Below are 24,851 nucleotides of genomic sequence, written 5' to 3' on the forward strand. Positions count from 1 at the left end.
ACCGCGTATCTTTGCCCTTGAGCGTGAACCGAGTGCAAATGCTGAATTGCTCTGAATCGGAACTTTTCACCTTCCTCACCGGGCTCACGTTGGAAGGTAAGATAGGCGATAACCGATACTGGCTTCCTTCCTATCGGCGCCGCGTGATGGCAACCCGGAAGCCGCAGATCAGGCACACTCTCCACACCGCGAAACACCTAAGATATCGGATTCTATGAATCTTCGAATGGCCTACTAGTGATGTCAACTTCTGGAGATAGCAATCGAGATCGGCACGAGAGCGTGTGAAGTATATGATACACTTTTGATACACAGTATGTACAAAGACATCTCTATTTTGCGCAAAATTTCTATGCGAAAGATACGGACTAGACGCTGTTGCACGCTGAATCGCCAGAACACATCTCGGATGTGAGCTAAATGAATGAGAAGCTGAACGGATATACAGCGTATATGTATATAATACACATCACAGTAAAAACGAGAGAAAAGGTATTATCGTACGAATCGAAATCTCATACGAGATCCCCGTGACTGAGCTCGTGCGTCTCGGCCGGTAAATTTTTCGACATCGCAATCGTGGCGTGTAGCGTTTGTATGTACAGCCGCGTATTTCCGCTCCTGTTGACGAAAGTACTTTCGACAAACAGTTACGAGGAGCTTGGAAACGAAAAAAGGAACCTTTTTCCTGCCATAGCATGATCACTTACAAATTTTGGGTACAGTGAAATTTTACATTCACAGCACAGCATTCTCAACAGGTGTCTCTAGATTACCTAATGCTTTATCCGTGCCTACTGCAAGAATAAAATTGGCATTAGATCGATGTTGTTACACAGAGATTAGTCGTCGTAGGTTTTAGAGAAGGGGAGAAGATTAACAACCGATCAACGCGTTTGTAGCAACCGCGCGGATTTCACACCGGACAGAGACGGTGCGTCATTATTCCTTACTTGCCCGAACTTACATGCCCGCACTTTTCCGGATGATTGTGATGCAAGGATGATCGTGATCACTGGCTATCGTTTCTCGTGTACTTACACTCGGCACTAGCTACATCGATAGCACGATCCGTGTCTTTGACCGGTAGCTCGTGCGGACTAGGCTCCAGCTGATTTCTGCTCGCCGTGGACATTCTGCCGCTTCCGTTTTGCCCGATCGCGCTGGCGCCACTGCCGCCGCTGCCCCGACCGTTTGTTATAATCGTCGACGACCCGGACCTCCTCAACGTCGTGCCGGGTAAACTTAAGCTAAAAACATAATTTTTTACTTGGTAAACGTTTAATCACTATTGAACAGAATTTTACGGATGCTAAATTTTTAATACAGTAAACAAGGTAAATGAAACTATTTCGTTGAGTTAAGAATGAAATTGATCAATTCAATCTCGAGTAACTCAAAGTAATATATTAGGTATTTCGGTTAACTTCCACTGCTCGCATTTAGATAGCTCTGGCCAGATAGACGTTTTTCAATAGAATTTAGTCTACCAAGGTTTACTTTTGTAAGCGGTGATATTGTTTTTAAATCAACTCAAAATGGAACGCAATAAGTTTTTTGATTATGCTCTCCTCCATTACTTTGATATAAAGAAAACTGTAGCTGAAACACATCGAATATTAGTGGAAACCAGGAAATCCGGATCGGACCGATACTGGAACCGGTAACCGTTTCGAAACCGAATTTTATCAAATTATACTATAGTAACCATAACCATACCAAAATTTTATAGTATCAAACAGATCGAAATCGATACCGGACCGATAAAAATATTTTCGGTTTTCGGTACTTTTTCGGTTTCTACGACATCCCATATGTCACTGCCGCCGATTATTTATTAGAAAATTCACACCGCGATCAACATATTACAATAGTTACGTTCAGGGCTTCTATTCCGTTACTGTCGTTCCGACAGTCGTCTGTGTCGTGCAGTGCAAAACGGCATTGCGCAGCTTTTATTAAATGAATTATAAGAATAAAATAAAAATAGATAATTTCATATTTTGTGATCACAATTTCAGAAAATAAAACAAGCAAAACGGCCGTTGGAAACAGATAGCTACAACATTGCCACAAAAATTTCAAAAACAGAGAAAGCAATGCCAAGTACAAGTACATCAAATCAATACCGTTAATGGTGGTTAAAATTGATAAAAAATGACTCCGCTTAAATATTTTTATGAAGAAAATTCGTTTACATATGTATATATTATATATTATAATATTGCAATTTGCAAAAATAAATATTTATATAAAAATTAATTTTGAAAAAATCGAAACCAAAAAACCGTTATTTTAAATGGTTCCAGATTCCATTATGCCTAACCAGATCGAAACCGAAAAAACCGAAAGAGAACCGTTACGAAATATCTTATTGGACCGTAACCGTAATCGGACCGAAATTTTGTTTCCTGATGGAAACTTATAATGACTGCTCCATCAGAAACAACATCTAGAGATTGGTTTCGGCGATTCAAAAGTGGTGATTTTGATATGAGAGACAAAGAACGTCCAGGTCAGTTAAAAAAGTTTGAAGATGCCAAACTGCAAACATTATTGGACCAAAATTAACCTCAAACACTCAAGGACATGGCTGCGGCTAAATGAAAAAATTCAAAAGGAAGGAAAATGTGTGCCACATAAACTGACCGAAGCGAACATGCTGAACCGTGTATCCATCGCTACTGCTCTGATTGCCAGGCAGAAAAAAATTTTTTGTACCGGATTGTCACTGGTGATGAAAAGTGGATCCATTATAACAATCCTAAATGCAAAAATTCATGGGTAGACCCAAGCCATCCATCCACATCAGTGCCAAAATGCAATTATTCATGGTCATAAGACACTGTTCTGTATTTGATGGGATTAAAAAGGTATATTATAAGTTCTTAAAACCAAATGGAACTGTTACAGCTGACCGGTACCGACAACAATTATACAGTTTGAAGCTAGCATTGGATAAAAAATGACCACAAATCGCACACAATTAAAGAAAAGTGATTCTGTTGCATGATAATGTCCGGCTCACATGTTACAAAAGTCGTTAAGGAAACGCTGAAAGAGCTGAAAGAGAGAAATAGGAAGTTCTTTCGCATGCCACACATTCTCCAGACCTAGCCCCGTCTAATTACCGCTTGTTCCGTTCAATGCAGCATGGCCTTCAAGACACACGCTTTCGAAATTACAAAGAAGCCCGAAAGTGAGTGGATGAAGAGATTGCTTCAAAACCTGAGTCGTTCTGTCGCCGCGACATTCATCTCTTACCAGAAAGATGGGAAAAAGTAATAAAAAACGATGAAAAATATTTTAATCGATTAATTAATTCATTTTGAAATAAATATGTTTTTCAAGTAAAAAACAACGGAAATTAACTGAAACACCTAATAACATTTAATTCATTAAATTTCAAGGTATTCTGAATCTAAAACTCAAAAACTTTGTAACGGATAAGTGTTGAGCAACGGACGAATACAAAGTACTCACCTAGCAGAGGAATGATCGATACTGATACTTCTAGGCCTCGGCGGTAGCGCCGGCTTTCCGTTCGAGGAGGTGTCCTCTGAACTCGAGTCTTCTTGGTTTCCTACTTGACTTAGATTGACTGCAACACGATCATGAATTTGATGAGTAAGCAATAAGCGACGAAAGGAGGAACGTTTATGGCTCTTACGCCCGATTTCTTCATATCTCCCAATAGCTATCTTCCAGATATAGATATCCGTCAGATAACTAAAAATTCGTTTTCTTTACTAAAACCTCTAGTTACGTATCTAACAGATAGCTACTTCTCATACTACTAACATTCGACATAAAATGTATTAGAAATTTATTATAAATTATCATATTCTGCCAACGATATATTCTTCTCTTCGGGCCAGTTCTACGACTAATCAATATATTCTTCTCAAATGATGTTATATTTAGCGAAAATAAATATTTCGGAGCCTATTTTCGGTTAACTTTTTTTGAAAAGGGTAAAAAAAAAATAATAATTATCCACCTCAATAGAGAAGAAAAAAAGAGAAGCAAGTTTTACAAAATTTGAGATTGATTTGTTAATCGAGATTACAATATAAACATATTGTCGAAAATAAAAAATCGATGCAACAACATGGAAAGAAGCTGAAAAATGAAGCTTGGAAAAAATTTTGCGACAATTTAATGCTGCTTCGGGAAATTTTCTTCGTCTTATTTCTACAAATTCATTATCATCATCATCATCAGATTCAAAAATATTAATATCCACGAGCAACAAATCCATTATTATGTTTGTGTTTTCATAAAAACAGCACGTATTCTTATAATTTTTAGATTATATCAGGGCACTGAGATCAATATCTGCCAGATATCGGTTATTTCAGGCAGAAAATAAGTTTATCTGTCGAATACAAACTTTAAAAAGATGAAGAAAATCGATTGTAGGAGATATCTCATGGATAAAGTTATCAACAACTTATTTAGAGATGAAGAAATTGAGCATTAGGGGTCGGTTGTTCCAACTTCTTGGTAAGTTAACTGGTAGTTAAATCATATGTTTGTCTTTGTTTTTCTTTTAACTTAGACAAAGACAGACATATGATTTAACTATCAGTTAACTTAACAAGAAGTTGGAACAGCCGGCCCTTAGTCGTGCTAATGTATGTTAGATACGGAATAAAAGAACAGAAATTCAAATACCGGTCGAGAAAGCTCCCTGCATCCCTCGTCGTCTCAGGATCGACGAGAGATTGCCGCCGGACGAGCTCGATTTGTTTTGATGGTTGATCTTATTCTGCGAGCTGATCGTTGGCCTCATCAAGCCGCTTATCCTGCTGTTGCCCGACTGACCGTTCCACCCTCTGCTTCCCCCCGTTACACCACCGGCATCCGACTCCGAATCACTCTGTCAATGCACAATAATGCCATTTTTATTCAGTATAAATTGAAGTCTTCTCAGGACAACGATCATGTAATTTTTCAAGGTGATAGAAAAGAGCAGAACTTGTTACGTTTTCGTCTCTGAGGGAAAGTTAATCATCATTTCGTTATCATGGCGACACAAGACACACCTGGTTCAAGACGCCGACGCTGCTGCTTCTCGTCATGTGAGTCGAGTGATTCTTGCCTAAAGTGTGCCTGGACTGACCGCCGGAGTTGGCACTCCCGGATCCCGCTCTCGACGTGACGTTTGCGCTCTTACCTCCCAATTTCCCTGGAACTATTATCGCCGATTAGAAGGAGGCGCGTCCCGCTCCGACGGAGGATTCAGGGCTCGTCGGACATGAAAAATGACTTGCACGAGCATGGATGCAAATACGAGAGATTTCAAACGAAAAACATTCCGTACGGAATTGCTAAAGAGAAGTACCTTGTACAGGGCCATGCAGTAACCTATTCGAGGGGTTGACGGAAAGATCACTGAGCGAACAGGCGCGTCTCATACCACCCCCTTCTTCTTCGCTGTCAATAACTTTTGACGAGATTCGCCCCCCACTACTGGCAACTGTCAAAAATGCGCACACACATGCACTAATTGCTATTTTTGTTTGCGATCGATGATGTACATCGTATTGATTTTTTCCTTATGTAGGCGCTAGGTACATCTTATTCCTAAGAGCTTGAGCACATTGCAACGTAAGAACCATTGCTTCGATCGAGCTCGATAACGATAGAAACACATAATGATATAAAGATAAGGAATAAAAAATCGGAATAGCACGCAAGCTCAAGGCTCAGTCTTAATCCTATAAAGACGGAAAAAGAAGAGGAACTCAACGAGGTTACGGGATCATTCAGAGGAGTCGAGAGTTGACATGATGTTTCTTGCACAATTCGTCAATGACAAAACAAAGGGACTTAATGGCAAAGCGGGTCGGTGATGGGGTGGGATGATGTTATAAAATGAGAGAACAAGCATGCCGTCGCATTCCGTGTCGAGTAGAAAATGACAAAGTACCAATAAGAAAGCTTCCATATAGACACACACACGTCCACGTGACTAAAAGCGTTGAAACTGAAAAGTAATCTGCTGCCGCTGCGAAACGAAATCGAAAAGTAATATGCACCACACATACGCATGTGTGTGTATACAGGGTGAGGCGTCTAAAGCAGACCATCTGAGTAACTTTGAAAATATGCGAGACAGAAAAAAAAATATTAAATACAAGAGTTGTAGGGTTTTAAGTGATGCATCACGTAGTAATATTAGTGTAACCTTGAACAGCATCATCAAAGTTACGGGAAGGTCATCTTGAATTAATTCGAACAATTTTTGTCTGAAACTTTTTTCTTATTTGCTTAATATTTCTTGAGTTATTTAAGAAAAACTTGGCAACTTTCAATATTTAGCTTATGATATCTCTATTTATCGGAAGAAAAGGTGATATTAGATTTTTTATTCTATTTGGTCTCAAGAATGCTGGTACAATAGTGCCTCAACTTTTGTTAACTCGACGATTTTTGAAAATTTCAAAATCAAGTTAACAAAAATTAGTTAACACTGTTATAACAGCATATCCTTGATCACTTTTCCTCCCGACAAATAGTTATCGAGATATCGTAAGTTAAATATTGAAAAAGTTACTAAATGTTTCTCAGATATTTGAAAATATTAGGCAAATAAAAAAAATATTTCTGACGAAAAATGTTCAAATTAATTGCTAAGAAAAGATTATACAGGCTGGTCCATTTTAATCAACAATCGGAAATATTTCGTCAGGTAAGCCAGATCGCGAAAAATGTTTCAAACAAAAGTTGTACGTTCAGAGGGGGACATCTGACGGTGACCTTGGCTCGACCTTGGATTGAAGGTAACGTAAAGATTGACTTTAAAATCCTAGATGGAACCCCCCATTTTTTATTGCATATTCTTGTAGCCTTTATCGAAACGTTTTCAAAACACTACCTACTTTTGTCTTTTACGTAAGCCATTCCCAAGATAGGAAGCTTAAAAGTTGACATACCGCCGGCATTCGCATTACTCGATGTGCACCGCGAGAAGGTTGCTCAGTCGGATTTGTACATCATAGTTTACTTTCCTTCGGGAATCACCTCGATCACCACTTTCCCTCATCGATGGATATAGGTCGGGATGGTTCAAATTGGTGGCCACCAAGATCACCCGACCTTACTCCTCCGGATTTTTATCTGTGGGGACTTTTGAAAGACGCAGTGTTGCGTCAATCGCCAACGACGCGGCAGGATATGATGGATCGCATCAGAAATGTGTGTCGAATGATTCTAGCAAACGTTCTTCTGAAACTTGTCGAAAGTTTCGAAAAGCGAATTCGAGTATGCCGAGCTGTCGATGGCGGCGTTTTCGAACATCTGTGATGAATGAGCCCCTCCCGCCCCTTCACATACACAAAATCAGCCCTTTTTAGGGCCACTGTGATGTACAAATCCGACCGAGCAACCTCCCCGCGATGTACATCGGATAATGCGAATACCGGCGGTATCTCAACCTTGAAGCTTCATATCTTGGGAATGGCTTACGCAAAAGACAAAAGTTGGTCGTGTTTTGAAAACGTCTCGACAAGGGCTACAAGAATATGCAATAAAAAGTGGAGAGTTTCATTTAGGATTTTAAACTGACCTTTACGTGACCTTCAAACGACAATCCAAGCCAAGGTCACCCACAAATGTCCCTCTCCGAACCCTACAACTTTTGTTTGAAACATTTTTCGCGATCTGGCTTACCTGACGAAATATTTCCGATTGTCAATTAAAATGGACCACCCTGTATAATAAAAATAGGGATTTTCATTTAAAAAATTCAAAGTGACCTTTCTATAACTTTGATAACGCTGTTCAAAGTCATACTAGTATTGTTATGTAATGCATCTCACTTTAAATCCTACAGCTTCTGTATTTAACATTGTTTTTCTGTCTTGCATATTTTCAAAGTTATTCAGATGACTGTTTTAGGTACCTCACCTTATATATGTGTATGATCACAAAGCGATGAGAGCTGATCGCTCGCCTCGCCGAGACGACTAGTCTCACTCTGCGCAGCTAAGTCTATCACGCACATTCACATGAATGGGGGGACATGTACACGCATGAGAGAGGCGTTTCTTCGTCGCAAACGTGCCGATGCGCTTCGTTTTATCGTGCGTACGCGTATATATATTCGCAAGATACGCCCGCTACACGTACGTTTCCGCTGCCGCTTTCAGAACTACTATACGTACTACATATACATGTACATAGTGACACGTAAAAATGGCAAGCATTCCCTATACTCTCTCTCTCTCTCTCTCTCTTTCTTTCTTTCTCTCTCTCCCTCTCTTTCTGTCTCCTTTCCTCTCTCTTGATACCTGCATAAGGATACTTCGTGGGCAGAATCGCCTGATTGATCGTCGGCAAGGTTTTCGTCCACCTCATGTGGCTCTGACAGCGCGACGCGGGCGGCCACATTCTCTTGGGCGAATTGGTGCAGCTCGACGCGGACGTGGAGGAACCCGACTCCATCAGCGACCTGTCCATCGTCGACACATCGGCGCAGTCGCTGTCCTCGCCGCCTGAGTGCAGGCGCACTTGGTCACGCTTGATCGCGTAAAAGCGGCCGGCCCGCTCGGCCTCCAGCTTGGCCAAGTTGTCGCCCGTATCCTGGCAGTGCGACAGTCGCAGGCAGCGCTCCTTCATGAAGTACTGCTTCTGCCTCACGAGATTTTCGAACTCCTTCGATAGCAGCTTCACCGTACCCTCGATGGCGCGTGTGATCCTCACGTCCACGCTCGCGTCCAGGTTGTCGATCCGCTCGTCGGCCGAGCAGAAGTCCGCGCCGCTCGGCTGTAACTCCGTCGCTGGCAGGTTGCAGAGAGTGACACCGGTCTCCAACGAATCGTAGTCTTCGCCGGTGTCCTTGGTTGGGATCTCGTTCTCCAGGTGAAGGATCCTCTCCTGCTCGGGGCAAGTATTCGACACGATATCGACGACGGAGGCGTCGTGGACGTTCAGGAGGTAATGACTTTTGGCTAACCGCGAAGGCTCGTCATATATGTCGGTCTGTATGTTAACGTTGCTATTGTTGCGATGGCTCGGCAAGCTGAAGAACTTATTCTTGCCATCCTTGTCGTCGTCGGGTTGTTGGCTGTAGCTGGTGGACTGCAGGAACTGCTCGAGCGTATTCGAGGTGGTCGGATGGTGGTGGTGGTGGTGGTGGTGGTGGTGATGGTGGTCTCGCTTCACCTGAGGATCGTTTGTTCGCGCGGACCGGTGCTCCGGGTAAGCCTGGCTCGCGGAGGACGTCGGCGCATAGCCGTCGACGTCGATGCTCTTTGCAGCGCCGGGTGATAAGGGCGGCGTGTCGAGGTATTTCCAGCTCGGCCGGGCGCGGTTGCGCATACTTTGGGTGCGCGACGAGTTTCTCTTGGGCTTCGGCGGCTTGTGAGCGACGAAGTCGTTGAGGATCATCAACGACTCTGGTTTTGTGGGCACCTTGAGGCTGTTGCTGCGCGAGATTGTCTCCGATTTGCCGCACATGCTCGTGTTCGCAGAGTCCTTGCGGTGGTCGTTGTGTTCGTCCGGGTTGAATTCATAGTACATGCGCGTCTTGGACGGCGCGTTGCTATCCTCGGCGAAGTTCAGGTCGCTCTTCGCGCTGTTGATTCTCGTGTCCTGCAGGGACTTGGAGCGGAACACCGCTCGGCCGAGGGTACCCTCGTCGGCGGAGCCATGCGCGCAGTCTGTGCTGATCTCCACGATGTTGTTGGGATTGCCGCTGTAAGTCTCCGAGTTCTGCCGTTTGCGCCTGTAGTGCGAGTCGAACAGCATCTCCAGCGGCGCGGACTTCACCATGGAGTCCGAATCGTCTGTCAGCACGCTCTCCGTACTGCGGTGATCGGCGTTCTCGCGCAGCGGGAATATCTGGTAGTCCGACTCGTCAGTCAGTATGCTGTCCTGACTTCTACCGGCCTGCATCTTACGTCGAGACAGGAAGAAGCTCGCGCTTGAGTGGCGGTCCGGGTCGCAATGGTTGTAATCGATGATCTCAGCGCTGCCCTTGGAGAAGGACTCGACGGACGCGTCTGAGAGTATGCTTTCTTGTGAACCGGACAAGAGCCTCCTCTGGAAATTTTGGTAGTTGGAGTAGTTTCTATAGTCATTGACGCGGATGTTGATCTGATAATCACTGACGCAACGCCGAGGCGGGTTCTTGAAGTCGCCCTCCAACGAGTCGTCACTGAAGTTACCGTTCCCATCATCGCCGTCATCTACCATGCTCTCCTTGAGATTCTCCAGGTTGCGCTCGTTCATGGCGGGCAGACTCTCGAACGACTTAGCGATGTTCTCCATATCCTCCTCGTTGTCGTCCAGACCGATGAAGTAGCTGCACGAGCGCCGCTTCTGCGCGAATCTCGCGAATCGAGTCATATCCTTCTTACACTGTTCCTTCAGCAGCTTCAGCTCCTCGCATACGGGCGACTCGGGCAAGGACTGATTGGCCTTGTTCAACGACAGCTTATACTTTTCAGTTTTCTTTAGTGTCAACGTTAACGGACGGCTGACAGTCGGCTTGGTCGCAGCCAGACTTTTCGACAGGCAATTGTTATCGCTCGACAATTCTAGCTTAGGTAATGCATTCCCCACACCTTGAACCTTGTTAATGAGTTGCTGGGGTTTAAGCGCGGGCTTTGGGTTTAACGTAGGTTTGCAGGGGTTAGTAGTCGATTGTGAGAATTGGTTTTGATGGCTGGATCGGTTACCTGTACTAAGCCTGTTCGAACGATGATGCTTCTCCGGTATGTGGCTGCTTAGGTCGGATATGCTCTGGCTGGCTTTCAGTGACGATCTATAGCCGACCTGTAAACATATTAGTTTAGATATCGAGGGAGAGTCGTATCGCCGGGACTTTGCTCGACGTAAAAACAAAGTACCTTCGTCGCAGTTTTATAAACATTATCATTATTATAAATATTACTATTAGGAGGTTGAATTAGTTCTGGTCCCTGGCAATAGATGGCTTTAGTAACAAATTAATGGTTAGTACGAGTGTTGAATTCTGGCAACACTGAAAGATTTGACATTTACCTATGACATATGACAGTTTGCGCACTATTGTTGCTGATAGTTTTATTGTTTATACGTGTTTAAAATGGATTGTACAAAATTGCATTTTCAACATTCATTGCTTTTTCTTGTTTGATTTGAAAAAATCGGTAACTGAAGCTCATGAAATGCTTGTTACAATTTATAGTGATCAAGCTCCATCGTATTCCAACTGTAAATTTTGGTTTCAACGATTCAAAAGTAGTGATTTCGATTTGAATGACAAAGAACGTACTGGTTAACCAAAAAAATTAATTACAAGGATTACAAGCATTATTGAAACACCGCATTATGAAAACACTGCTCAAACGGAAAAACAATTGGCTGAACAATTCAACGTCGATGAATCAATAATTTTTAAACGCCTACACGCCATGAAAAAAATTCAAAAGGAAGGTAAATAGGTTCCACTTGAATTGAGTGAAAGTGCCATTGCAAATCGTTTGAACATCGCCATGTCTTTGCTTGTCAAACAGAAAAAAAAGTTCTTTGTGGCGAATTGTAACTGGAGATGAAAAATGGATTTATTTTGATAACCTAAAGCGAAAAAAATCATGGATTGATTCAGGAGAACCATTAACATCGACATCAAAACGGAACATTTACAATATAAACCAATGCTCTGTATTTGATGGGATATGGTAGGTGTGGTATATTGTGAGCTTCTAAAACCGAATGAAACAATTACGGGGGAGCGATACCAGTAACGACTGAACAAATTCAATGATGAATTGATGCAAAAAAGGCCAGTAATAGCCAGCAATAGACGCAGTGATTCTTTTACACGATAATGCTCGTCCACACGTTGGTTCAATCGTTAAACAAATATTGTTAGAGCTCGAATGGGAAATCCTTCCGCACCCAGCGGAATTCTCCAGACCTATCACCATCTGATTATCACTTATTTCAATCAATGCAAAACGCTTTGACAGATACACATTTCAATTATTACGAGAATGCAGAAATAGGTGTCTGATTGAATTGTTTCGAAAGATAGATCGTTCTATCATCGCGGAATCGCTATGTTGCCAGAAAGATGGGAAAAAGTCACAGCTAAATATTTATGGCGGAAAATATTTTGATTGATGTAAATTTAACCATTTCTTTACAATAAAGACAAAAAATTGATAAAATAAGACCAGAATTAATTCAACCTCCTAATATATTAAGTTGATGCAAGAATTTTGTCTTATTTGTAAAATACAACAAAGAACGAAATTATTCAATCTCGAGGGATCAATAAGTTCTACGAGTAGAACGAGCGACACGCATGATCGAGAAATTGCAATGACTAAGTTTAACAGATCTCGAAGTCATCAGCCGGTTTGCGTGCACATATTTTTCTTATTCCACGACAGCTCACACTCACACTTTGCAATTTTCTCCTGGTCTCCTCTATCCTCCTCTGCAGCTCCTCGCGTTTCTTCACAACATCGGCATCGCCCCTCGCGTGCTTCGTGGCGTTAACCACCGCCGCATTGCGGATCTTGGCGTTGCCCTCGGAGCTACCACTAAGTCTGCAATGTTCGTTTGGCGGATTAATCGTAGCCTTGAGTATATGGATCGCCGATCACTCGGCGGATATTATCTTCACCTTCCGTGAAATTGCGAACTGATGCTCGTAGCTTTCACGCGATTCGGCGGCTCCTCCGCCCCGCTGAGCGACTCGAAGGCATTCTTCAAGTATTTCTCCCTGTGGCTCTGCTTGGCGAGCTGGTCGAAGCCCTCCGAGCTAGCTTCGGACAACATTGACAGCGGATTCCTCTCGGCACTCGGAGTCGACGCCCCGCCCTCCGAGTCGGACTCGTCCTGGCTCCCGGACGCAGTCAGCTCGCTCGACCGGCCATTCTCCGCGTTCTTCAATCTCTTTTGCCGCCTTTGCGATCTGCGCGTTGAAGAACACGGTACTGGCATGTGAGGTTTTTCAGTTGGCGGTGTTAAGGAGGGAGACAGAGACGCGACTATATTGGGTATTTTTTCTCGGCGAACGTACCTCCGGAGCTCCTCGACATCCATCGCGTTAACGGTGAATTGATTCGACACGATATCCTCCGGCGGCGGATAATACATTAACCTGTGGTGCGACTTCTCCGAGCCGGTGGTTCCGTTCTCTCCTTCGGAATAATCCTCGACGTCGCCGTCGTGTTCCGTGCTCTCGTGGTCCTGTGAAACGCGTGATAAATTCTTTCAATGAAACTAAGACGAGACGCCGTACGTGTGAGCTACAGATGTAACGATCAAAAAACAGATTAAGGAAAAAAAAAACCACACGTAACATGCACAAGCTATAATGTACGAAACGAAAGTATCAACTGAGATCAACGAATCAGTGGGAATGTATTCACGCAACACATGACTTTTGCTGAGCATTTAGCTGAGAAAATAAAAAAAAATGAAAGCAGTTCTATATATGCATCATTTCCTGAAAAAAATAATTTTTTTTTTTCAGGAAACGGTAATTTCTCAAGATGTTTCTCAGGCGGATATACCTCGAATTTAAAGCTGCCAAGACTGCTATCGTCGGTGTGATGACGACTCCTCGACTGACGTGTCAATTCTGTGATATTGCTACTTCTTATAGTCACCTTACCATCAATCACCTACGTGAGTGATTGAAAGAAAACGTGATCAACGGGCCAAGTATGAGCGACGTATCGTAGATTATCTGTACGACTCAAATTAAAAGGAAGCAAGCGAAGCACAAAATAAATCGATAATGCAAATGATCCGTTATAAAAAAAAAAAAAAAAAAAAAAAAAAAAAACAACACACATGCATTAAAACGATACATTCTCTGAATACACTCGCAACGGTGTTAGTACCTGTTTCGCTTCGCTCTCTATCTCTCTATAACTTTCCGAGCAAGGTTGAAACACGCTTTCCTCCTCTTCCTAAAATCGCAATCAAATGTTAACACTTCGCGCCTGATGTTCAGAAATGTAAGTAATATCATCGTGCTATAATCCGAGAAGCTTTTTGTATATTCGCAGGTGAACATGATTAATATTAACAGATTGATTAGCGTCACGCTGATTTCCACTGATTATCTCAACTCTCGACTTTCAATCATCAAAAAAGTTTCACAGACGATTAACTGCGATATTACAGCGTCGATCACTGGCGATCACTGGCGTGACAGTCGATGATAAAAATTAGAATATTAGCGGCGGTCGTTGACTTTTATCGCGAGTATGGCGGCCAGATTTTGAAACTATTTTTAGAAAAATTTGGACAGACTTCCAGACAAAAAGACTTAAAATGTAGTTCGCAAATATACAGGGTGTCCGGGATCTTTTGGAAGTGAAAAATTGTAAAGATTAAGCAGATGAAACCAAGAGAAGTCAAATACTATTTTACAAAAATCGCAATAGTTATTAATTATTAAGTTATTAATAATTAAAAATAAAACACATTCAGAAGCTTATTTAATTGATAACTTGAAAATTTGCTTACTTATTTGCAAAATGGTAAAAGACTTTTTTGTTCAGAATACTTAATCTACAATTATATGACGGCTATTGTGTCTAGCGACAGATATGAGTATACTGAACTTTGAACCTTGAATCTTGAACCTGTCGCTAGACACTATAGCCGTCATATAATTGTAGATTAAATCATTTTGAATAAACACGCCCTTTACTGTTTTGCAAATAAATATCCAAATTTTCAAATTATCAATTAAAGGCACCTCTAGATGTGGTCATTTTCAATCATTAATGACTTAAAAACTACTTTTTTGCAATTTTCGCAAAATGATACCTGACCTTTTTTTTCAGTTTGATCTAATTAACCTTCACAACAATTTCTCATTTCCAAAATATCCCGAACATCCTGTATATATTTCAAGAAACCAATCAGTGGATAAGGAACATTCGCTAATTCGGACATTTTTCGAACATATCAGCAGGAGCTGGGCACTGACAACAAAAACTGGCGACCTCCCCCCTAACTGCGAAGTCCCCCCACTACGAACCCTCTTGATGATCATCGTCTCCCGACGATAATCGCTGCTGCACTTGGTCTCGGTGCCGCTGTCGATGGAGCTGTCCTTGGAGCCGCCGCCACCGCCGCCGCCATCGGAATCGATGGCGCTGCGCGACGGAGGAAACGGTATAACCTCGTCGCTGTCGTAAACAGACTTGACGGTAATACCGTCGCCTTGCTGTACCCGTTGCGCCCACCTTCCTTTCGGCAAGTCGACACCGAGCGACCTGACGTTCGAGCCGAGTGTCGCACCGCTTTCGTCCGCGCTGCTCGCGGTCGTGTTGATTTGTTTCTTCGCCCACAACGGCAACTGGCCTACGCTGAATCGGTAATCCACACCGATGACATTTGGCGGCGTCGGATTCGCGTTAGGATCCAGAAACTCCGGTGGGGGCGGCCCGAAAGTCTCGTTGTCCAACTGCACCTCGATGCCGCTGCCGTTCACGTGCAGCGGTTTCCTGCGAACGGAGATACAGTTAGTCGACGAGAAGATAATTTGACTGGCAGGCAAGAAATTACAAGTGACACAATGGTATCTTGACTTAAAGTTTCACGTGAACAGACGTCAATCTGATTATTCCAAGAGCAAGTAGCAATAATATATTATATACATCGCCCCTTTAGGACGATTCAAACGTTGATTATTATCTTTGGAATGTGCTTTGTTCATATTGACGCTTGCTCAGCGACCGTTGAGAGGCCTCTGGGTCTACCTAATGACTTTATGTTACACAGGCATGTTACAAAGGCTAGTACACTCACTTGCCGGCGCGCATCGCTTGCTGCGCGAGACGAGCCTGCATAGTGACTACCATGTCGTGCGGAACGCGCCACACGAATACACAGCCGTCGCCGCTCGCGGACACGAGGTGACGACAATCCGGGCTGAAACGCAGACCCGTCACTAGTTCCGAGTGACCGACCATAGTGGCCATACACTCCCCGCTGTAATAATCGTACACACACAGCGTCTTGTCTGTACATGAGGTAGCTACGTAAATGCCGGACGCGTCTGTAAAAGTAAAATGGAACGGTCGATTACAGGTCACCGAGTCACGAAGGTCAAGCGAGTGGAAGCTTGTCCCCCCCCCTCTCTCTCTCTCTCTCTCTCTTCTCCCTTACCTAGGACGACTTTGATCAACGAGCCGTCCTCGCCGACGGAACCTTTAAAAGTCTTGCTGTGTTTGCCCGTGGTAACATTGTAAACCCTAATATTCCTATCTTGGCAGGCAGTTAACACGTGCTTTTGCCCAGAATCGACCTCCATGTCATACAGAGTGGTCTTGCCCTGAGCGTTGTGACCTCTCGCAAACTGCGGCATTCCTCCTGGTGTCTAAAAACCAAAGCAACGCACACCGCGCGAGTGAGAGGGCGCGCCGCCGTGAATCGGGGTAAAGTGATCGCTGAGAATAGCGTCTTACCGATTGCAGCTGTCTGAAAATAATGCTCTTATCGGCGCCGCAGGACACCATCTGTATTTGATTACCCTGATTCGTTTGATTGAAAAATCTGACGGCAGTAATGGAAGAACTGTGGTCGTCGAGCGTCTGCAGGAAATTGTATCCTTGATCCACGCTGAAGACATGAATCAGCCGGTCCCGCGACGCGCTCGCCAACAGCCTTGGGGCGTCCACGGAGTACCTAGAGAACCTCGAGTATTCCAGGCATAGCACCTCGGCATCGTGCGCCTCTATTAAGCACAGCTCTTCGAGCGACGAAACGTCGTGAATTCTGATGTTACCGGATCTGCGGGAACAATACACGCGCGGGAACAAATCGTCCGGTTACTTTAAGCGTGTTTCTCTCCCTCTTTTTTTTTCGTCGACTAACGCTGATCATCGATCGTCCATATCGAACTCACCTATCGCCGGAAGCGAGGTGTTTGCCGTCCGGACCGACCCTTATCGATCTCACGCCGTTACGGCCGTCGTAGGACGCGTCGCTTTTTTCCGTAGATCCGGCCGCGGCCAGGTCCAAGTCCTTCAGGTAAGTCAACTCCGGATCGACGTATAGTACCTTGAGCAATTCCTGTTGGCGAAAGAAAGAAATAGAGAGTTGAGACCGTTAACTTGTTTACTTTTTCTTCCTACTTTTTTTTCCTTTTGGTAACGTGACGTATAAACCTCGGGTAAAATAGCCTTGATATTTTTACCAAGTTTTAGAGTTACCTGAATCTTTCGACTGTACGCACAGAAAACAAGTTATTGGGTTGGCAAATAAGTTCATTCGGTTTTTTTAGAGTAGAGTAAAACACGATTTTTTGATACACAAGATAAATTTTAATCAATTATATAATGGCTATCAAGATAAATTTTAATCAATTATATATTGGCCATCTTTATCGACGACCTCTAGCCATCTTTCCACCAACTTCATTATGCCGCGTTTGTAAAACGTCTGGGGCTTATTGGCGAAAATCCAGGTAGAGTTTAACGGCCTCTTTATCCTTGAAGGTTTTCTCGTTCATAGAGTTCTGCAGCGACCGGAATAAATGATAATCGGAAGAGGCAAGATCCGGTGAATACGGAAGATGAAGCAAAACATCCCAGCCAAGCTGAAACAATTTGTTCCGAGTGGTCAATGACGTATGAGGTCTGGCGTTGTCGTGGTGGAAGACGACACCCTTGCGATTTGCCAATTCTGGACGTTTTGTGCGGATTGCTTGGTTCAATTTCGTCAATTGCGAACAGTATACAGTTGAATCAATCGTTTTGCCTAACGGTAACAGTTTGTAATAGATAACACCCTTGAAATCCCACCATACGGAGAGCATTATTTTCTTCGGATGCAATCCTGCCTTCGAGGTTGTTTGCAGTGGCTCGCTGCTGTGCCCCCATGATCTTTTACGCGTTACAATTATCGTAGACGACCCATTTTTCGTCATCCGTCACCATTTGTTTCAAAAATGGGTTTTCTTGGCGTTTCCGTAGCGAATCGCAGATGGATATGCGTGTGGTCAAGTTAGCCGCGGTTAAATGATGCGGCACCCGAACATTAAGAGAAACGTATCCCAGCTGGCGCAAATGCTTTTCTACACTTGTGTGGGATATATTCAATGTCGTAGCAATCTCTCGTACCGATTGGGATGGATTTACCTCGATTATAGCCTTAATGTCATTTGAATTAATTTCGGTCGGGCAACCAGAATGGGGCGCATCATTGACGTCGAAATCTCCAGAACGAAAATTGGCATACCACTTTTTGGCATACGCATTCTGTTAAGGCATCATCTCCATGCACACGGCATATCTTTTTACGAGCATCCGCGGCTCGTTTGCCATCTTTAAAATAATAAAGCAAAATGTGACGATAATGCACGTTATTTATTTCCATGTTCACAGCTACGCAGCACACACAATACTGATGTTAGCCAAACCAAATACAGCACAACATAAACAGTGAAACATAACCTTTCAAATGTGTATTCGATTTGCACGGTAGCGCTGAGAAAAGAAAAGCGAATCCGTATGAAACTTACACTGAAACAAAAACCGAACGAACTTATTTGCCAACCCAATATAAACGAAAAAGTAACAGTTTAATATATTTCTGAATAGGCCGATTAATAGTGAAAAATATTTAGACAAAAAAGCTCTCGAAAAGAGCTTTTAAAGAGAAATACATGAGGATGATACAAGATGGTCCATGGAAAAGGTTCTGACAACCTCCAGGTAAACTGTGGTAGCGAACACCTTGGCTGTCGATTAATCGAGAGAATGAACAGCTCACTCACGTTGCTGTAAATGTTTCGTTTGTACAAAGTGTCGTTCGACGAGATGTCCTTCTCCAGATTCCAGACCCTTATCGTGTCGTCGCTGGAGCAAGTAATGAAGCTGCCAGCCGGCATGGCGCCGATGCAGTCTGGCCCGGCCGGATACATCTCGACGCCCCAGATACAGGCCGAGTGATACAGGAACGAATGCGACTTGCCGACTCGCCTGATGTCCCTCACGTCCCAAACGTAGATGCTGTGATCGTTGTAGACGCAGGTGAGCTTGTTGTTGCGCTCGTCGAACGCCAACGCGATCGCGTCCGGATACCTCGCCTCGAGTGGATGCTGGGACATGTGACTGAAAAAGACGGCCTTTCCTCGTGGGATTCTCGTGGGAACGTCGCGGACGCGCAGAATGAGCAAGGATCGACTCGAGGGCCAAGGATAACCTAGGATTCAACCTTGCGATATCCGTATCGGCCGTTAATTGTCAGAAATCTCCTCACAATTAGCCTCTATTTTTTTAAGCAATGGCGTCAAGCGAAACCGATTTGATCGAGCAAATTTTCTGCCATGTCCATGTTGTCGAATCAATTTCGCACAATTACTCAGAAGAAAGAAAGGTGTAGGTGAGAAGTAGGGTGGAGAAAGATGCATAACGGACTCTGCAAATTTGCAGATGATTTGTCTTCGTACTCGTCGCAATTCTTGCGAAGCGTTACCACTGTGAGAGACTTTTTTCTCTACCTGATGGACAAGCCTTGCGCGACGTCGACCCCCAGGTAGTGCGTCCTCGGTAACGTGGTGATAAACTGAAGCGTGCTAGGACTGAAACACCTCACAATCCCTTCGGCGCACCCGATGAAGATGTACTTGTCCCCGACCGCCATGCAATTGGCGCTGCTCGTCTGCAAAGGCGCACAAGACAGGTATCATTTTATCCGTTCCCCGAAGATCCTTTCAGATCGTCGACCGCTCGGCGATTTTTCACATCCGCTTCGTCGCGCACGGCAACGAGATACATGTGTGTGTGTATGTGCGTATGTATGCGTATGTAGCGCGTGTGGAGAATAGGGTTGCCAGATGGCCGAGATTTCCAGGATTGTCCCGGAATTTTTTTAAGTTTGTCCCGTGTCCCGGAATTTAAGTCTTCTGTCTCGGAAAATCAGAATTTCAACCAAATTATAATCATAATATTCATGTTTTTAACTGGTATTAGAGAGAAATGTGAGAGCGATTATCGGGATTTATAGGGTCAAAAAATTTGACGTGCCATCTGAAAAAATTGATGTCAAGTAAGCCATTTGTGTAGCAAAAAAGAAAAATAAAAAAGGAAAAAGGTAAAAAATTCAATTGTACGGTTTATGTCTAAACTTCTTTCTGCTGGTATCTAATTCACGCATTTATTTCTTGCAAATGCACGGCGACATATCTCTTTGCCGTTTTACCCCTCCATCTGTCACATTTAAGTAAAATTCTCTAACAACTTATTTTTCAACCGTGTCGCCTAAAAAATGTCCCGGAAATAGTCATTTTGCATCTGACAACTCTGGCGGAGAGACCGAGTTAACTCGGCCGGCCAAAGTGTGTGACTTACTCGCAGCTCGACCCATTTGTCCAAGAGCCTCCTGTTGTTAAATTCGCACAGCAGACCCGTTTTGGTAATCGCGTACGTGGAATCCGCCATTTCTCCCCTGCCGCAGGCTACGTCAACGAAATCGTTGTTCCTCTGCTCTCCTAATATGGCAGATCGGCCCATCAAAGGCACAGGTTCCTTGTACTGCGCAACGGAGAATCGCGTGAGCCACAGAGCAATCTTCGTTGAAAGGAAAAAAGAAAAAAAAGAAAAAAAAAAGAAAAAAAAAAGCGCGAGCCATTCCCTCGCATCTGTGCATCGGTTGGTCGGGAGACCAAGAGCGGCGGACGCGTCGAGGAAGAAGAATTACCTTGGCGCTGCGCGAATATTCCAGGTACCAAAACTTGACGTGCCTGTTGCCCACGGTGACAAAGTAATTGCCGTTTTCCGCGAAGCACACGGCCTTCACTTTGCTCGACACCTTGTTGGACGCGACCTTAACATTGCTCCTCCAGTCCCAGACGTTGACAATCATGTCGTGCTGCGAGCCGACCGAGACGACGTACTTGTTGCTGGGCGAAAACGCCTGCGAGACAAGAGCGAGTGAGGAAGGATCATCGCATGAGCGCGTAGGAGAGTAGCAGAAACGTAGCAAAGTGAAGAATACAAAGAGAGGAAACAAGAGCAGGCAATGTCCTCCAGCTCGCTTCGCGCGCGCGCCTCTGCGATTTGATCTGCGGATAATTGTGGGACGATCTCGTCGGGCGCGATTATCAACATAATTCGCGGTATCGCCGGAGATTCACTGCGAACGATCAAAATCTCCCTCTTTATCTCTCTCTTGGTTTCTCTCCGGCGGCCGCCGAGAGGAACGAAGAGAGCCTGGGAAAATCTTCTCTCGACTCGTTATGCGTTATGCGAGAACACGACAGTGTGTGTACTACGGAACAATGAAAAGAATACCGTTGCAGGTCATTCATCGGAGACGATTCGGTATGCTCGTGTACTTCGCGTGTCGACGCCTTGCAACCGCGCCAGCGCGGCGCACCAAGGCGCGCGATGGATACACGTGGATCGAATGTGAAACGAAAATCGTGCCAGGACGAAGCGTCCGGAGAGGGAAGAGAGGGAGTCTCGGCCGATCTCGGTTTCCGAGCGAACTCGCGAGAAAAGAGAATACAACAGATAAATAAGTACGTTTATTATCATGCTCTGAAGCAGCGTTTTTCAACCCCGGTGTGCCGTGAGAGGATTTAAAGTGTGCCGCGAAAATTTTCAAAGATCATTAGTTTAATTACGTACTCGTATTTTCGTAAGCAGTTCAAAGCACAGTAAGTATATACATCAAAATTAAAACCTCTTCAAATTGATTATACGAATATGTCATTGTTATGATAAATAAACACCGGCTTATTTCTAAAGTGGGTGGAGTGTAGCCTTGATTACAAATTATAATAAATTGTTTTGTTTTGTTTTTTGGCCGTGATGGTGCATTTCTTTTGTGTTAATAAATAAACCAAAAAAAGGGTATATTCTTTTTTTATACTTTTTTTTATCATCATAATTTAAACGTGCCGCAGAAGTTTAATTATATAGATTCAAGTGTGCCGTGAGATAAAAAAGGTTGAAGAACACTGCTCTAGAGTTAACCCTCTGAGAACAAAATCCTGCCCCTGTGGCAAAAGGAAGAGTTACAGATTACCGAGTACGAAAGTACTTTAAAAGAAACACGACGATTGTATAGCAACGAAGAAAGAGAAAGAAAGCGAAAAAGCTATTAGGGGTATGAAATGGTTTCTATCGTTCACGTACAGACAGCATTGTAAATTATTTACACGAAAGTTGCGATTCATTTTTGTTAGATTATGTCAGTATTGGTCAACCTGCGTAGAAACTGATGCATGATAAGTCATATTCATTAACGTAAACATTTCTAATTCGTATGAAGATGGAAGTTGATAAGACGCATATTTGTCATTGTATGCTTTTTTATTTCATCAGCACAAAACAGCTGCCGAAGCAACCAGAATCATTTGTGAAACTTATGGTGAGGGAACGATGGTTGAAAGTTCATGTCGCAAGTGGTTTCGGCGCTTTAAAAGCGACGATTTTGACTTGAATGCCAAGGAGCTTGCCGGGCGATCGCAAGAGATGAGTTCAGGTGACTTGAAGCGTTATTGCAAGAAGATTCGATTCAATCGAATGTAGAACTTGCGAAAGGGTATTGCAAGAAGATTCGACTCAATCGAATGTAGAACTTGCGAAAGGGTTACATGTTAATCAGAGCACTGTAATTCGATGCTTGCATGAGATGGGGAAAATTCTGAAGGAAAGAAAATGGGTTCCCCATGAATTATCCGAGAACGCTATTATCAGCCGAATCATTTGCCTCTCGCGCTCTCGCTGCTTAAAAGACACAAACACAAGTCTTGTTTGCTTCGAATTGTGACTGGAGACGAAAAATGGATTTGCTATAACAATCCCAATCGCAATGGATCATGAGTAAATCCCGGAGAACCCTCTACGCCTCACAGCCAAAACGATATACTCATGGTCATAAGGTTCTTCTGTGTGTCTGGTAGGACATGCAAGGAGTGCTGCGTTAGAATATCACCGCGGAATTATACAGTCGACAATTGAGGCAGTTGAATGAGCAATTAATCGAGAAACGACCATATATTTTGCGACAAGGCAAAACAAAGTGATTTTTCTGCACGACAATGCCCAGGCTCCATGTTGCATTGACGATCCGGGAAACTTTAACGGAATTGCAATGGAAAGTCCTACCATATACGCCATATTCTCCAGATGTTGCCTCATCGGATTTTCACTTATTTTGTTCTATACAACACAGTCTTTCTGGCACACGATTTCGCAATGTTGAGCAAGTGCAACAATGCATGATCGATAACTTCATTCATTCTAAGAGCAAAGACTTCTTTTATCGTGGTATCCATCTTTTGCCTGAAAAATGGCAAAGAGTAATAGATAATGCCGGAAAAATATTTTGATTGAAGATATTATGTCATTTATAATAATATTAATGAAAAACATTGCCTCAAAAACGATGGAAACTTTTGCATACCCCTAGCAAGAAAAGTAACGCGAAAGGTGAAGATCTTCCCCAAGTGGTCGGATCAGCGGAGCAATTACAATTTACTGAATTACCAGAGAGGCAATTGTAAATTACCGTATACCAGAAGAATAGTCGTGAATCCTAAGGTCGATTCGTTTTACACAAATTCAGCGAAACATCATCGCATTGGTTCAAAGGTCGTGCTAAGAAATGCATAAGCAGCGTAGCCATTCCATCCCGTCATATCCGCGCGCGTGGATTGTAAAACGCGCATTGTGTGTCTTACGTTATGTCATCGCGTTACGGTAAACAAAGGCGCGTTCGCTCGCTTTCCTGCATTCATGGCTCTTCGGATTACGAGAGAAGCCGACTGCACGAGACAAGCAGCGACCGCAGTAGCGGCGACGGTGACCGAGGGTTATTGTTACAGCCGAAGTCGTAGATTTATTGACTCACGATTTATTTATTCGTCAGATCGACGAGATCGAACGACGCGAGGCAGGCGTGAGACGGCGCAGCCGGCAGCAGCAGAAGCGGAAGAAGAAGCAGAAGCAGAAGAAGAAGAAGAAGAAGAAGAAGAAGAAGAAGAAGACGAAGAAGAAGAAAACGAAGAAGAAGAAGAAGAAGAAGGAGAAGAAGAAGAAGAAGAAGAAGAAGAAGACGAAGAAGTAGAAGAAGAAGAAAGCACGTGCTTAGAGTTACTCACCACACAGTTGATACCGTACTTGTGTCCGGAGAATTCTGCGATCTGCACGGCATTGTGCGGATCGGATATGTCCCAGACACGAACGTTCGGCATGTGGCCGCATTCGCCGGTGGCCAGGAGCTTGCCGTCGCCCGCGAGCGCCAAGGAAGTCACGGTCTTGCGACAGGCGTTGAGCACGTGCGCCTGGCTGTTCCTCCGTGGATTGAACAGCACAACGGTGCAGCTGTAACAGTGAACGCGATGTTGTCCGGTCAGGTAATGCTGACAAGCTCGCTCACTCTCGCGTCGCATCGCGAGGATTTACATGGGGGTATCGATTGCTGGCATTGACGAAGAGCAAGTGTCTACAAGAGTAATAGACATCTATCCGGTGAGTGCTGCTGACAAATTTATTTACAAGTAACACTACTCAACTGTCGCTCACCAATCGGAATGAAAATTTGCTTTCTTATAAAGCATTGAACAATATGGAAAATCCGTTTCTTCTTTTCCTCAAAACGCTTTTTAATCCCTTGTCGGAGGCAAATTGTACCTTGTGGGACAAAATGCGTTGACACAAAGTAACTCTGATGATCACAAAATTCGGTATTCTAAGGTTTTCTGAATCGCTAATTTCAAATATGATATCAAAATTTTTAAATTCAAAATGGTAGATCCAATATAACGCACGAACACCAATTTCAAAAAATCAACATATTTCCATAAAACTCGAATCCTAAGGTTTTTTGGGTCGCTGAATCCGAACATGATATTAAAATTCCAAAAT

The 24,851-nt window shown here is 43.7% G+C and overlaps 1 protein-coding gene across 8 annotated transcripts in view; it reads right to left on the reverse strand.

Annotated features, from left to right (window-relative positions):
- Positions 1-24,851, reverse strand: part of Wdr62 (WD repeat domain 62) — a 134,654-nt gene that overhangs the window by 1,535 nt on the left and 108,268 nt on the right. For 6 of the 8 annotated variants that reach the window (XM_025297778.1, XM_025297776.1, XM_025297777.1 and 3 more), the window contains 22 exons: positions 24,086-24,308; positions 20,674-20,889; positions 20,325-20,507; positions 19,475-19,635; positions 18,749-19,085; positions 16,877-17,043; positions 16,437-16,761; positions 16,138-16,348; positions 15,778-16,027; positions 15,005-15,473; positions 13,854-13,922; positions 13,521-13,631; positions 13,025-13,194; positions 12,626-12,916; positions 12,401-12,548; positions 8,298-10,785; positions 5,348-5,482; positions 5,049-5,197; positions 4,678-4,882; positions 3,484-3,601; positions 1,042-1,250; positions 777-797 (listed from right to left, as the gene is read on the reverse strand). In XM_025297778.1, the coding sequence (XP_025153563.1) occupies positions 777-797; positions 1,042-1,250; positions 3,484-3,601; positions 4,678-4,882; positions 5,049-5,197; positions 5,348-5,482; positions 8,298-10,785; positions 12,401-12,548; positions 12,626-12,916; positions 13,025-13,194; positions 13,521-13,631; positions 13,854-13,922; positions 15,005-15,473; positions 15,778-16,027; positions 16,138-16,348; positions 16,437-16,761; positions 16,877-17,043; positions 18,749-19,085; positions 19,475-19,635; positions 20,325-20,507; positions 20,674-20,889; positions 24,086-24,308 (6,656 nt within the window). The remainder of the gene's footprint in view (positions 1-776; positions 798-1,041; positions 1,251-3,483; positions 3,602-4,677; positions 4,883-5,048; positions 5,198-5,347; positions 5,483-8,297; positions 10,786-12,400; positions 12,549-12,625; positions 12,917-13,024; positions 13,195-13,520; positions 13,632-13,853; positions 13,923-15,004; positions 15,474-15,777; positions 16,028-16,137; positions 16,349-16,436; positions 16,762-16,876; positions 17,044-18,748; positions 19,086-19,474; positions 19,636-20,324; positions 20,508-20,673; positions 20,890-24,085; positions 24,309-24,851) is intronic. The other 2 variants (XM_025297782.1, XM_025297775.1) reach the window with 1 other exon arrangement.

The sequence above is a fragment of the Harpegnathos saltator genome, unplaced genomic scaffold (genome assembly GCF_003227715.2).
Source record: "Harpegnathos saltator strain DR-91 unplaced genomic scaffold, Hsal_v8.6 scaffold188, whole genome shotgun sequence".
NCBI classification, from domain to species: Eukaryota; Metazoa; Arthropoda; class Insecta; order Hymenoptera; family Formicidae; genus Harpegnathos; species Harpegnathos saltator.